The sequence below is a fragment of the Ornithorhynchus anatinus genome, unplaced genomic scaffold (genome assembly GCF_004115215.2).
Source record: "Ornithorhynchus anatinus isolate Pmale09 unplaced genomic scaffold, mOrnAna1.pri.v4 scaffold_264_arrow_ctg1, whole genome shotgun sequence".
Taxonomy (NCBI): Eukaryota; Metazoa; Chordata; class Mammalia; order Monotremata; family Ornithorhynchidae; genus Ornithorhynchus; species Ornithorhynchus anatinus.
Genome location: NW_024396743.1, coordinates 3,804,750 through 3,819,112, shown reverse-complemented (window position 1 = coordinate 3,819,112; position 14,363 = coordinate 3,804,750). Strand labels below are relative to the sequence as shown.

The 14,363-nt window shown below is 70.4% G+C and overlaps 1 protein-coding gene across 1 annotated transcript in view; it reads right to left on the bottom strand.

The window, feature by feature from the left end:
• Window positions 1–1,350: 1,350 nt before the first annotated feature.
• ASPSCR1 (ASPSCR1 tether for SLC2A4, UBX domain containing) overlaps window positions 1,351–14,363 on the bottom strand; it is a 35,283-nt gene continuing 22,270 nt past the window's right edge. The window contains exons 8-16 of the mRNA XM_029057034.2: window positions 12,581–12,720; window positions 11,790–11,871; window positions 11,474–11,540; window positions 10,233–10,295; window positions 9,881–9,933; window positions 3,511–3,562; window positions 2,502–2,571; window positions 2,239–2,423; window positions 1,351–2,125 (exon numbers count right to left, since the gene is read on the bottom strand). Coding sequence (XP_028912867.1) covers window positions 2,112–2,125; window positions 2,239–2,423; window positions 2,502–2,571; window positions 3,511–3,562; window positions 9,881–9,933; window positions 10,233–10,295; window positions 11,474–11,540; window positions 11,790–11,871; window positions 12,581–12,720 — 726 coding nt within the window. The 3' untranslated portion in view covers window positions 1,351–2,111. The remainder of the gene's footprint in view (window positions 2,126–2,238; window positions 2,424–2,501; window positions 2,572–3,510; window positions 3,563–9,880; window positions 9,934–10,232; window positions 10,296–11,473; window positions 11,541–11,789; window positions 11,872–12,580; window positions 12,721–14,363) is intronic.

Sequence of the window (14,363 nt, the reverse complement as noted above, 5' to 3'; positions counted from 1 at the left end):
GCAGAGCCGGGATTCGAACCCAGGACCTCTGACTCCCAAGCCCGTGCTCTTTCCACTGAGCCACGCCGCTTCTCGCACGTGCCCCGGCGCTCAGGACGGTGTCCTGGACATAGTAAGCACCTAACGGAGACCGCGGCGATTACTTCCACGGCACAGAGGGAGCCTTGTAACTATCCCAGGGCTTAGAAGAGCGCTTGGCACGTAGTAAGCGCTTAAATACCGTAATTATTATACTCCACCTTGCGCTTAGTACAGTGCTCTGCACACAGTAAGGACTGGGATCGAGAAGCAGCATGGCCTAGCGGGTAGAGCCCGGGCCTGGGACTCGGAAGGACCTGGGTTCTGATCCCGGCTCCGCCACCTGTCTGCCCGTTGACCTCAGGCAAGTCATTTCTCCGGGCCTCGGTTCCCTCATCTGTAAAATGGGGATGCAGAGTACGAGCCTCCCACGGGACCGTGCCCGACCCGACGATCCCGCGTCTACCCCGGCGCCCGGAACGGTGCCTGGCCCGTAGTGAGCGCTTAAATACCGTCAAAAAAAAAAATAGATGGATCGCCAGGCAGAGATGGGAAAGGGAGAGGAAACATTCCCAAGCAACCTCTCAGCTCCCAAGGGTACGAGCTTCCTTCTTCCCCCGGGAACGGCCGGTGAGGTGGGGAGGGGCGGGGACTGAGACCGGCCCGGCTCCCGTCGGACTCGCCGCTCGGGTCCCCCTCCCCGGGTCAGGGACCCCCAGCCCCCGGTTCGGAGGCGACGGGCGACCGGCGGGTGCTTCTCGGGGTCCGGGCCCGGGGTCTACGCTAGCCCCCGGGGCCGCAGGGGGGAAGAAATTCAGACTGAGGGCAAGCAGCTGCAGCCCCACCCGGCTCCAAGGACTCCAAATGAACGGAACAAACCTCCCGACAGGAGTTCTGTCAGCCTGCTCCGGGGGGGGGTCCGTTTCTCTTTCGCTTCCCGTTTAATCTCCCAATGTTTCTCCTCGCGTGGGGCCTGGGGATTCGTTGGGGGGGGTGGGGGAGACGGACGAGGAGGCCGCTTTATGAAGATAATTGCTATTTACGTGGGCGTTTGGCCGTCGTTCAGAAAATAACAGAAAATCTCAGACGCCGGGGTCCGCGCTCTCCTCTTTCACTTTCCCTCTCCTCGCTACCTTTCTCTTCCGTCCCCTCCCCGAGGCTCCCTCCCGCTCGGTTCATCCCGGCTGGGGTTTTTTGGTTTTGTTTTGGGTTTTGTTGTGTTGTTTGTTTTTTTTTTTTTGGCTTCAAAGCATCACGGTGGAGCGTTTGGAAGTAATTAGACCTGAAGGGAAATGCTAGCTGCTGTTGGGAGACAATGACAAGTGCCAGGAAGCCTGCCACTTTGAAGTTCATTCAGATGGTACAAATCTCCGCTGGGCTTTTGTTCCCGGGAGGGGGGAGGGCGGCGGTGGGGGGCGGAGGGGTTCCCGCGCCGCTGTCGGTCGGCGGCCGGCGAGGGGACTGGTGGGGTAGGGGGCACACCCCCCCCCCTCGGCTTTTACGGAGGTGCCCCCGGACCCCTGGCATCGGGCGCGGAGATGCCCCCCCGGCCTTGGGTAGGGAGGTGCCCCCCGGACCCCGGCACGGAGATGCCCCCAGCACCCCCGGCCTCGGGAACGGGACGGGCAGGGATCCGAGGGCAAGGGAGGCGGCCTCCCCACCGAGGTCAGCCCCTCTCTGCCCCCCCGTCCCAGGCCAAGGAAGCGCCCAGAAGATCACAGGAAAGCCTCTTTTCTTTGGAGTTTTGTTCTCATCAGGGGAGGGATAATGAACGAGGCTAATTAATAACGGTAATGGAAAGCAAGGCAGCCCGCCCCCGCCGCGAAGGGATCCCCGCGCTCTTATTAAGCGGGCAAGACGGGGCGGTGAGGGGCGAGACCCTCCCGGGACCCAGGCCTGTGGGGCCAGGGGTGCGTGGGGGGGGGATCCCCCCACCGCCGCGGTCCGCCTACCCGAGGGGGGCCGCGGGGCGCGAACGGTAGGAGGGAGACTCGAAGTGCTCGTGAGCGGCGGGTGCGGGGGAGAGCGCTGAGCCTTTATTCCCAGCTCCGGGCCCGCCGACGGAAGTCGGCGGTTCCTCTCCCGCCCGGCTCTCACCTCTTCCCGGCTGGAAGCCAAACAAACGGAGCCGGAGTTAGGCGTCGAGGCGGGCGGCCGTCGCTCCCGGGCGTGCCCGCGGCGACACCCCGCCGTCCCTCCCCGCCCCCCCGCCGCGGGTACCTGTCGGCAGCTTCAGCCACTTGGGCACTTTGCCCGGGTTCCTCCTCGAGGGCGGGGCGGCCCCCGGGGCCGGGGCGGCCCCCGGGGCCGGCTCGGGGGCGTCGGGCGGCCCCGCGGACGTCCCCTCGCCCGCCTCTGGGGGCCGGGCCGGGGGCCCGGCCGGCGACGGGGCCCGGGACGTGGACCTGACCGGGGGGGAGAGGGGACGGGTTTGACCGGACAACCGGGCCCTCCCGTCGACCCCCTCGGCTGCGGCGACTCACCTCGCCGCCAACAGGTCGGCGGACGACGGGGCCACCGACGCCTCCAGCAGCTGGGCCTCCAGGTAGAAATCTGGGAGGAAGAGGAAGCCGGGCCCCGGCCGGGCGGGTGAGCGGGACCTCGGGTCTCCTGCCCCCCCCCCCCCCCGCCGCGGGCCGGCCCGTTCCCGGAAGCTGAGCGGGCCCGCGGGCCCGATAACGGCCTCTAAGGGCGAGCGGGGCCTGGAGCCTGGCCGCAAGCCAACGCAATAACCAAAACGACAGTAACAAATCCATCGTGGTACCGGATCCGCGCCTGCTAGGGGCCAGGCACTGTACTGAGCGCCGGTGAAGACACCGGACCATCGGGTCGGACACGGTCCCCGGCCCACAAGGGGCTCACGGTCTTAACCGGGAGGGAGTACGGGTGTTGAATTCCCCAGGAGCCGAGTGGCCTAGCGGCTAGAGCCCGGGGCCTGGGGGGGGGGGGGCGGAAGGATCCGGGTTCTAATCCCGGCTCCGCCCCCCCCGTCCGCTGGGGGACCCCCGCGCATGTCGCCTCACCTCTCTGGGCCTCAGTGACCTCATCCGGAAAATGGGGATTAAGACCGTGGGGCCCCGTGTGGGACAGGGACTCTATCCAACCCGATTTGCTTGTATCCATCTCAGCGCTCAGTACGGTGCCTGGCCCACACCGAGCGCTCGAACACCATACTGTTAGTTTACAGATGGGGAAACTGAGGCCCAGAGAAGGGAAATGACCCGCACGAGGTCCCACGACCGGTATCAGAGCCAGGTCCTCTCCCTCACGGACCTGGGATCTCTCCAGGAGGCCAAGCGACTTCCCTCCTTCCCGGCTAGGAATCTCCCCCTCGCTGGGGGCTTTTCATTCATTCGATCTTACTCATCGAGCACCTACCGCGTGCCCTGCGCCGAGCGCTCGGGTCGGCCTTCCTGGGGCCGATCCCGTGGCCGGGGCGACGAGGGGGGGTCAGGGGTCCCGAGCTCAAGCCGGCCGAGGGCCGCCACTCACCTGTCGGCTGTCGGGTCCCGAAGTGTACGAGGGCAGCGGGGAAAAGGTTGGCCTGTGGGGGGATGATGATGATAACTGTGGTACTTGTTAAGTGCTTACTCTGGGCGTTCGACAGACGAGGGAACCGAGGGGCGGGGGAGCGACGCGACTTGCCCGGGCTCACACGGCGGACGGGTGGCGGAGGCCGGATTAGAACCCGGGACCCTTCGACCCGCAGGCCCGGGCTCCGGCCACTCCGCCACGCTGGGGAGGGCCGAAGGGGGCGGGGGGGGCGGCTGGGCGAACGAAGCCGGGGACCACCGCTGCGCCGTCGGGTCCCGGGAGGAACGGGATCGTGCTCCCCTAAGCGCCTGGCACAGTGCTCCGCACTCGGGAAGCGCTCGGTAAGTACGGTCCACGGTGCCGTCGACGGCCCCGAGGAGCGAGTCCCCCCCCCCCCCGGAAGCGGGGAATCCGAGGGCCATCCGTCGCCCCCGAGGTGACCCCGGGCCGCCCGTCCCCCGGCCTCCTCCTCGTGCCAGCTGCGACCGGCGGGAGGGGGACGGGTCTCGGAGCGTGTGAGTGTTGGAATTTTTTAATAACCTCCTCCCCGGGCCCGCCCAATTACCTCGGTGAATAATTAACATTCTGGGGGAGATAACTCGGCACAGCATCTCCCCCGCCTCAAAGCCCTTTAGTTCAAAGCCGGGCCCTTTGCTCTTCATTTCCCGTAGCCGCCACTAAAACTTCCCCCCCCCCCCCCCCCCCCGTCAATCACGCTCTGGGCACGCACATCAAAGCCGTTATGTGGAAATGGCCCCGAGGGGTCACCGAAAATTCACGGCAGGGCCCGTGGGGGGAGGAGGAGGAGGAGGAGGGGGACACACACAGATGGGGAGAGACGAGACGGGAGGGAGTCACGGGTCGGGGGGCCCGAGAGGGCGGTCACCGTGCCATCTGCCTCAGACGAGCGATCCATCCTGGGCCGGTGACGGGGGCGACCCGCCGGGGCCCGGGCGGCGGCCTCCGTCCCGGTCCCCCGAGAGGCCTCGCGCACACAGCTCCCTCGACGCGGGGGAGCCGCCCGGCGCGGCGGGTGGAGCCCGGGCCCGAGCGTCGGCGGGGCGGGGCTTCCCACCCCGGCTCCGCCGCCTTGGGCGGGCCGCTCCGCTTCTCTGGGCCTCGGTCACCTCATCTGGAAAATGGGGCTTGAGACCGGGGGCCCCGCGTGGGACGGGGACCGCGTCCACCCCGGCGCTCGGTACGGTGCCTGGCACGTAGTAAGCGCTTAACAAACACCGTCGTCGTCGTCATTATTAACCCTGGTTCACTAAGCCAGTCCCCGCCTCTTCCGGACGATTCCGTCCCTCCTCTCTCTTCCAATTCCACCCGGAGCCCCGCGCGGGCCGGGGTTAGCTCGACTAGTAATCCGGCTGACCCGATCAGCTTGAATCGTGATGGTGGCATTCGTTAGGCGCTCACTACGGGCCAGGCGCCGTACTAGGCGCCGGGGCGGATCCGAGCGGATCGCGTCGGCCACGGTCCCCGTCCCCCGTGGGGCTCACGGTCTGAATCCCCGTTTCACAGAGGAGGGAACTGTGGCCCAGAGGGGCGAGGCGACTTGATCCGGGGTCACCCGGCAGACGGGCGGCGGAGCCGGGAGGAGAGCCCACGACCTTCTGACTCCCGGCCCGGTGACCCTTCCGCAGAGGCCTCGCTGCTTCACCTCCGTGTCCTTCCCCGACGGCACTTGGGCCGGGCGGGGGTCCGGGCGGCGAGCGGTCCCCGGACCCGGTAGCCCGCTGGCTGGCTCCGGGCTCCCGAGGGGGTGGGGTCGGGGTTGACCTCAGGAGCAGGGAGCCGGGGCCCGGGAGCTCGGGAGGGGTCCAAGGTAAGAAGAACGGACACGTTCCCTGCCCACGACGAGCTTCCGGTCTCCCCGCCTCAAGCGCGGGGCCAAGAGGCTTGCCCTCCTGGGCGCCCTCGGGTCGGGAGACCCCGGCCGCCGCCCGCCGCGGGTGCCCAAGAAGCCCGCGGGGATCGACCGGCCGGAAGCCCGGCGGCCGGCCCGGGCCCGCCCCCCTCCCTCCGGCCCGGCCGAGAGGGACCCCGGGGCCGGGGGGGGGTCGGGGCCTCCCGGGGGTCGGGCCGGGTGGAGGCGACTCTGAGGAGATGGACGAGGAGAGGCGTTCTCCTCAGCCGTCCGGGGGGGGGCGGGGCCGGGCAGCTGCCGGGCCCGGCGACATTCTTTCCGTCTGAGGCGGCTCCCAGCGCCACGGGTCCGAGGGGCGCGACGGACCGACGGGCGGGCGGAAGGACGGACGGAGGGAAGGTTCAAAGCGGAATAAGGGAACCGGGGCTTCAAAGGCCCGGGCGCCTCAGTGCCGAGATCCCGGCCGCCGGCCCCCCCGGCTCTTACACAAACAAGGGCGACGCGCTCGCTTTGAAAATGCCACGGCCGAGCCAGCGGATCAAAAGCTCCGGGGATGACAGCGCGGGCCCGCGGGGGGGCCGGGGGCCGCCGGGCCTCGGCTGTCTGGTCTGAAGCGGAGAGCACGAGGGGAGGCGGGGAGCTGGGGGCCGACGGGGGGGGGGGGGGGGGATCGAGCAGAGAGGCGGCCGAGGGGTCGCGAGGGAAGGCGAGGGCCGGTCGCCACCCCGGGGAGGACCTCGGGCCCCGGAGGCCGCGCGGAGCCCATCCCGTGCCCCCGCCCGGCCGGGGAGACGCCTGCCCCTCTCGCTTCCAGATGCCCCCCGCGCCCGTCTCCGGCTCCCTCTCTGAGATTCCACGGGGTGTCTCTCCTCTAGAGTCGCCTTCCCAACGCCTGACGGGATCCCGGGCCCGGGAACAGGCGCGCTTTCTCACGGCCCTCCGCGTCATCCGCCTCGCGGCCGCCCAATCTGGTTCTCATTACCCCTCGGGCCTGCCAGGGAGCCGGAGCCCCGTCGCCCAAAATGGCAACCCGGCCGGGAGGAAATGGCCGCGGGGCGGGCGGGCGGGAGGGGGGGTTCCCCGACGGGGCTCGGCCCGCCCCGCCTGGCCGCCGGGCCCCGTGCCGCGCTCCGGCTGCCACCGATCTCGGCCTTCCGGGGGTCGGGACGGGGGAGAGGGGCTAGCGGCTAGGGCCCGGGGCGTCGGGAGGACCTGGGTTCGAATCCCGGCTCCGCCACTCCTCTGACGTGGGATCCTGGGCCAGTCACTTCACTTCTCTGCGCGCCAGTTCCCTCACCTCTAAAATGGGGATTGACAGTGTGAGCCCCGTGTGGGATAGGGATTGAGTTCAACCTGATTCCCTTGTATCTACCTCGGGCTTAGAACAGTGCCTGGAACATAGTAAGCGCTTAACAAATTACCATAAAAAAAAAGAAAGGACCAGGGAGGTCCGGCGTGAAGGCCGCTTGACAGACGGACCTGAGGACGGCCTTTCTTTTTCTCTCTCTCTCTCTCAAAACGGGATTCAGAGGCAACAGCAAGGAAATCAGGTCGGGGACCGTGCTTCGACATTCCAGTGAAAGGCTTCCCTGGCCCGGGGGGAACGTTATTAGCATCACATCCAATTTCAAAGGTCCCAGGTTCCTTGGGGTTTCATGAATTCCACCTGACGTCAGGCGGAGGGAGGGGGAAAACGAGGAGGAGGAGGAGCCACGGGGCGCCCACCCGGAACGGCGGATTCCAGGCCGGGATCAGGTGTGGGGTCTCCCCGACTCCGTCCTGGCCCGGGCCAGGGAACGTGCCTGTTTACCGTTACAGCGAACTCTCCCAACCGCTTCGTACGGTGCACGCAGTAAGCGCTCAACGAACACAACCGGATGAATGTGAGAGGAATCCAACCGGAGTCCCGGGCCGGAAACCCGCCTCTGTCCTCCGGGGTGCCCCCGCCCGGCCGAGGGTCCCCAGGAGGTGCGGTCGGGGTGACCCTCGCCCCGGCCCCGCGAGAGGACGGGGAGTCCGAGTCGCCCGAGGCAACCGCGGCGTCGCCCGGCGAGAGCTCAAACGCTTCTGGAGAAAGGCCCCGTTGGGTCGGACCAGAGAGGCCCAGTCCCTCAGCCCGGAATGACCCCCTTGAGGTCACTTCGGGCGGCCGGACTCCGGTTCCCGGCCTGCGGGATGCCAGGATGCCCGCCTCCACCTCGCGACAGGAATAACGACGATAACGACGACGGTATTCGTTGAGCGCTTACTACGTGTCAAGCACCGGGGTAAATAGTGGCTTACTACGTTCCAAGCGCCGTTGGAAGCGCTAGGGTAGATACGGGGTCGTCGGGTCGTCCCTCGTGGGGCTCACGGTTTTAATCCCCGTTTTCCAGATGAGGTCAGTGAAGTGAAGTGGCTCGCCCGAGGTCAGGCAGCAGACAGGCGGCGGAGCCGGGATGGGAACCCACGTCCTCCGACCCCCCCCCGGGTCCGTGCTCTTGCCGCTAAGCCACGGCTGCTTCGCGGGGCCCGGGCCCGCCCGCTCCGGGGGCCCCGGGAGGCCGGGCGTCCCGGGGGCGGGCCCGGGAAGGGGGACCGCGAAGGACGAGAGGAGGATGAGGATGGGAGATGGGAGGAGGGTCCAGGGGCTCCGTGGCCGACGTGGAGAGGAGGGAAGCCCTCGGAGGCTCTTCCCGGGGCGGGCGGGAGGGAGAGGGCGGCGGACCTCCCCGGATCCTCGCCCGTGAGCCAGAGAGGCCGGAGCCAGGTGACTCCCGGCCTCCTCCTCCTCCCCGGCGGAGGCGGGCCAACGCTAACAGGACCGCGGCGGGTAGGGGCGGGGGGGAGGGCAGGGCAACATGAAAGCCCCCGGGCCCGCTCTCCCGCGGGGAACGGAAGAAAGCCTCCTTCGGCGGCTCCGCGGAGGTCGGGGCGGCCTCCGTCGCTGGCAGAGGCCGCCCCGGCCCGCCGGATGAAAGGAGCCGGCCGCCGGTAGCCGGGGCCGCGTGTCACCCGGCATCAGCCGGGCCCGGGCGGGACGGGGCGGCGGCAGACGGGGCGGCGGGATGTTGGGGGGGGGGGGGGGCGCGCCCCAAGGGCTCCGCCGGTCGGAGCCTCCTAATTGGAAGCGTATGCGGGGGGCGGGGGGCGGGGGGCTCCAGTCCGAGCCGGGGTTTGGTGCGCCTTTCAGATCAAATGTTTATCAACAGGCCGACGGGCGGGAGGGGGGCGGCGAAGGCCCGGGTCTCGGACCGGGCAGGGAGCCGGGGGCGGGGTCCGCTGCCAACAGCCCCCTCCCAACTTATTTCCACCGACGCCGCCCTCCTCAGACCTCGGAGGGTGCTCTCCTGCCCTCCTTCCCGCCAGCCGGGGCGCACCCGCGTGGCACCCGCCCTCCTTTTCCCCCACGCCCAGGCTCTGGGGGTTTTCGGGTTCAAAGGCCCGCAGGCAGAGCCTTAGCCTGTCGCTTTAAAGGGCGTCCCCCCCTCCCCCCCATCTGCTATTAATTAAAATATCTGAAGTGGCTTTGAAGAGGAAGCCATTAAGCCGGCTGCTCTAGCCCGAGGGACACTGTGGGGGGGGGGATGGGGGTGGGGGGGGAGGGTCTGCTGTCCCCTCCCCCGCTAAGGGTGACCAGCCAGTGCCCAGCTGGCCCCCGCGGGTAGGGACAGGCGGTCAGAGGTGGGGGGGACGGTCGCGAGGGACCACCCGCCAACCCCCGCGTCGAGCTGAGCCCGGAGCCGGGGGGGCAGGGGGATGGCGTCCGAGCAGCCCGGGTGGTCTCCGGCCCCAGTTGGAGTCGGGTTCGCCCCGGGGCCCGCGCCAGCCGGTCGGTCCATCGTATTTACCGAGCGCTCGCCGGGTCCCGTGTGCGGGCTACCGTACCGAGCGGTCGGGAGAGTACGACGGATCGCCACGCCGGCCCGCTCGACGCCCGTCCTCCCCGATGGGCGTCGGCCTCCCCCCGGAGCCCCCCGGAGCGGGCGCGGAGGCTGCGGGACCCGGGACCTGCCCGCCCGAGGCCCGGCCCGCCTGGCCGGGAAGTCCGAGGTTTTGGAAAGTTCCATGAAAAACAACCTCGGGGAGGCCCCGATCCCTTCTTCCGTCCAACCTGCCTCTCGGAGGCTTGACTCGACCCCAGATGCCCTTTCCCTCGGTTCGCGGGGCCTCGCCTCGCGCCGCCCCTCCCCGTGCCCGGCTGGGGAGCCCCGTCCCGCCCGCCCCCGCTTTCCACGGGGAAGCCGGAAGCGGGCGGTCAGCGGACGGGAGCGGGAGGGGAGGGGGCTTCCGCCGTCCTCCCGAGACCACCACCGCCCGCCCCCCCCCCCCCCCGATGCCGGGGAGCCCCCGGGCCGAGCGGCCGGTGGAACGCAACTCCCTGGGCCCTCTCCCCGCCTCGAAGTATGAGAGGCGTGCCCTCGGAGACCCCCCCCCCCCCGCCCGAGGTCCCCTTGGGGCGGGCGGGCGGCACCGTACCTGGAAGAGGGTCTCGGCGTCGTCGTTCAGGACGGTCTTCGGAGGGGCGACGACTGCGGGAGAGGTGGCCGGTCAGCGACGGCGTCCGGGGGCGAGCCTCGGGCAACGGGGGGGAGCGGCGGGGTCCCGGGCCGCCCGGAGGGGCCCGGGGGAAGGGGTCGGCGGCGAGGGGGGCGACGTCCGCTTGCCCGGCGTTCCCGGGTGGGACGGGAGGGACTCGGGGCCCCGACCTCCCCCTCCCCCAGGGCCCCGCGCCCCAGAACGATGCCCGGCCAGGGGAGCCGGCGGATCCGGAGGGGGCGCGCCGAGCCGGCGGGTGGCGGCGGGGGGGGGTCTTGGGGGAGGGACTCACACAGGTAGAAGGGCAGGTCCGGGTTACCCAGGTGCTGCTTCACAAAGTCCCGCAGGTCCCCCACTGCGCAACGGGGAGGGAGAGACGGGGTTAAACGGAGAGCGGCTCCGGGTGCCGCCGCTTCCTCTCCGGATCCCACGCGGGAATTCGATCCCGCTCACCTCCCGCCGGCCAGGGACGCTCGATCCCCCTCCGGAGCGCCGGACGTCACGGGGAGAACCCGGGCCAGGGCCCGCTACCTCAGACCGGGTGCCGGCCGCGTGGGCCCGACCCCGGCGGACGGAAACGACGCCCGCCCCCCACCTCCCGCCCCACCCCGGGGTCTGACTCCCGCCTCGCACCCGGGGTCCAGGCACGCCTCCCTCCCCCGCCGATCCCCCATCAACCGATGGGGAATTTATTGAGCGCCGGCTGGTTGCGGAGGACGGCCCAGTACGACGCAGTTGGTTGACGGGTTCCCTGCCCGCAAGGAGCCTCCGATCTCGAGGGGGAGACGGACGTTAATATGAATCGATCCCGGACCCCCGGATTTGGGCCGTCGTCCCCACTGCCGGGGCGAGGTTGCCCGGGGCGGCGGGGGCGCGGTTTGCGGCCAACCCCGGAATACCGGGGTGGGACGCGGCCAGCCGACGGTCCCTCTTCCGCCACTTTTCGGTTCGATTCGACTCCATCGCATTTACTGAGCGCTCACTGGCCTCCCCCGTTTCCTTCCCCTGCTTTTCCTGGGGTCGCCCGATCGAAATGACCCCCAGTTGATTCGGTACCCGCCTCCCCGGCCCCTCCACCTCCGGCCCACTGGGCCCTGGGGTTTAATCCCCCACGGTTATTTATAGCTCTCTCCGCCGCCGCCTCCGGGGCCTCAGCTGCTGGGGGGGGGGGGGGGCCGGGGAGCCCTCGGGCCTCAGGCGGGACGGCCCAGGCGTCCCGCCACCTTAGCCGAGCTGCCCGGGGCTCCCACGCCACCGAGGGCGCGTGGCTTCCGAACCGGGGCAGGGGGCCGGCGGGGGAGCCGGGAACCCTCCGGCCCCTTGCCGCCACCGCGGAGGGGAGCCGGGGGGCGGGGGAGGGGCGGCCGAGGGGACCGCCCTCCCCCGGGGGACCCGCTGGCGCCCGACCCTCCCCGGCCGGCCGAGGGCTCGGCGGGCCCGACTCCCCGCTTCTCCCGAGGCCCCTCCGGGCCCGGCAACCCCCGCCTCGGCCGGATCCTCCGGGAACGCCGCCGCCACCGGTCCCGGCCTCACCTGTTTCGTTTGGGCGGAAGAAGCCCTGCAGGATGTAGCGGTCGGGAAACCGGACTCTCAGCACCACCTAAGCCAGAGGCGGACGGACGGGGGGGGGGGTCGCGCGGGGGAGCCTCTCGGCCCGACGCCTAGGGGGCCCCCGATTCCGGTCACGGGAGGGTCGGCCCGCCCGGTCCCCCGGGGCCCCCCGATTCCCGAGTTCTACCCCGGGGGGCCGGCGGGCGGCCGGGGTTCCCCGGAAACGGACGGCCTCGTCCCGGCGGGATTCCCCGACCCGGCCGGAGCCCGGGACGGGTCCCCGGGGCCACGCGCTAACCTTGGGGTAGCGTTCCAGCTTCTTCTTCTCCTGGGCTTCTCGGAAAGACTTGGTCAGCAAGGGGGCTTCCTCCAGGCGCTTCCTGCAGGGACCGGATGTCAGGGGTCGCGGGGCGGACGGTCCCGAGCGGGGTCCGGGCCCCACGGCCCGCCCGCCGCCGCCAACTCTCCCCGCCGTCCATCCCCGCCTTCCGAGGAGAACTCCGGCTTGCTCTCCCTAGTCGGGCTGGGGGCGGGGAGGGGGACGCTGATCACGGCGGAAGGCCCCGAGCCCTCCCTGGGTGCCGAGCGCTGTGCGAAACGCCGGGGGAGTTACAGCGCCGCCGGCCCGGACGCCGACCGTCCCCGTCCCACTTGGGGGCCGGCGGCCTGAGCGGGAAGGAGAACGGGAAAGCAGCGTGGCCGAGGGGACGGAGCCCGGGCCTGGAGGTCTGAAGGAGCTGGGTTCTAATCCCGGCTCTGCCGGGTGACCCTGGGCCAGTCTCTTCATTTCTCTGGGACTCGGTTCCCTCAGCTGGAAAACGGGGATGGGAGCGTGAGCCCCACGCGGGCCAGGGACCGCGTCCGACCTGACGAGCCGGTATCGACCTCAGTGCCCGGAGCGGCGCTTAACGGATACCATCGTTTCTTTTGGGGGGCCGGGGGGCTCTCCCCAAAGGTCCACCCGGCCCTCCCAGCCCCACACACTCCTCGCGTCCACAGTCCTTCGTCGGGGCCTCAGCGGCCCGGTGCTTTCCGGGAAGCGGGGAGGGAGGGAAGAGGGAGCCCGGGGGGGGGGGGGGGGCCACCCACCTCTCACTCTTGAGCTGGGCCAGGCGCTTCCTCACGTCGTCCACGGTGACCTCGAAGAATTCGTCGGGCGGCTCGGCCGGCGGGGCCCGCGGCGACTCCTCCAGATCCGGGTGGCACACGACCGCCTCTCGCTCCACGGCCTGCGGCGGGCCGCGGGAAAGAGGGACAGAAGCCGGCCACCGCTCAGGGACCGCCGCCATCCATCCGTCCACCCACCCCCGTCCGGTGACTTTACCGAGCGCCTCCGGCGCGCGGGCCACTGTGCCGAGCGTTCGGGAGAGCGCGACACACTGCGGCGGACACGGTCCCCGCCCGCAGAGAGCTCACGGTCTAGAGGCCGGCCCCGGGGAGGGCTCAAGAACGCCAAACCCCCGGGGGGGAAGAGGGGACCGGAAGGGGCCCGGAGGCGCCGCTCCGGTCCCGTCTCGCCGATCCATCCCGGCTATCTACCGAGCGCCAACCGCGTGCCGACCGCCGGGCTGAACGCTCGGGAGGGGACAGGGGAATCGGTAGACTCGATCCCGGCCCTCGAGGAGGTGACGATCTACTGTGTGCAGAGCCGAAACAGCTAAGAGTCTACCGTGTGCAGAGCCCCGAACTAAGCGTTCCGGAGAGGCCGAGGGAGGTGTCCCCCGGGCGCCATCCCTCTTGGCGGCGGCGGCGGGCCGGGGCCGCCAGCTCCCTCCGCCCGCCGGGGCACCACGGCGGGGGGAGTCGCTCCACGGGGCGGAGGGGGCAAATTAGAGCTCGGGCGAAAACCGGGGTGACGGCGGGCGGGCCGCCCGCCGTCTCCGGGCACACGGGAGGAGAGAGAGAGGGGGGAGGCGCTCCCGCCCGGCAGCAGAGAGCGGGCAAATTACTAGGCGCAGCGGGCCCACCGGGTAATTTCCCAAAGTTCAGCCGGGTGAGGTGGCGGGGGCGGGGCCAGCGCGGCGGCTTCCCGGGAGCCCGCCGGGGCCTGGCCTAACTAGAGGGTGAGCGGGCCCGACTGCGGCTTTCCCCGGCCGGGGGAGCCGGGCGGGGGCGCGGGGCGCGCCGGACGACCGCCCGCCTTCGGCCGACTCCAGGGACCGGGGCGCCGTAACAAACGATGGCATTCGTCACCCGCTTACTACGTACCAGGCGCCGGGATGGATACAGGCAAATCGGGTGGGACGCGGTCCCCGTCCCCCGTGGGGCTCGCGGTCTCCATCCCCGTTTGACAGATGAGGGAACCGAGGCCCGGAGGAGTGAAGGGACTCGCCTCGGGTCACGCGGCAGGCGGAGCCGGGATTAGAACCCGTGACCTTCCGACTCCCAGGCCCGGGTTCTCTCCGCTACGTTCCTTCGCCTTGGAGAAGGCCGGTTCTGAGGCGGGGGCGGGGAGGGGAAACGAAGGGGGGACCGCGCCCTCCCGCCCAGCTCGAGGAAATAATAGCGATAATTAATAATACCGATGGCATTCGCTGCGCGTTTACCCGGTGCCAGGCACCGTACTAGGCGCCGGGGTGGCTACAAGCCGGATGGGTCGGACACGGTGACTCGCCCAGAGCCACCCGGCTGCCGAGTGGCGGGGCGGGGTTCGGAACCCACGACCACGTCTGGCGGTTAGAGCCCAGGCGGTCAGAGGGACCTGGGTTCTAATCCCGCCTCCGTCGCTTCATCCAATGCACTCAACCGCAGCGGACGCGTGGCGTCCCGGCTCCGCCGCCTATCTGCCGGGTGACCTCGGGCAGGTCACTTTACTTCTCTGGGCCTCCGTCGCCTGGCCCGCCGAACGGGGATTGAGACTGTGAGCCCCCGG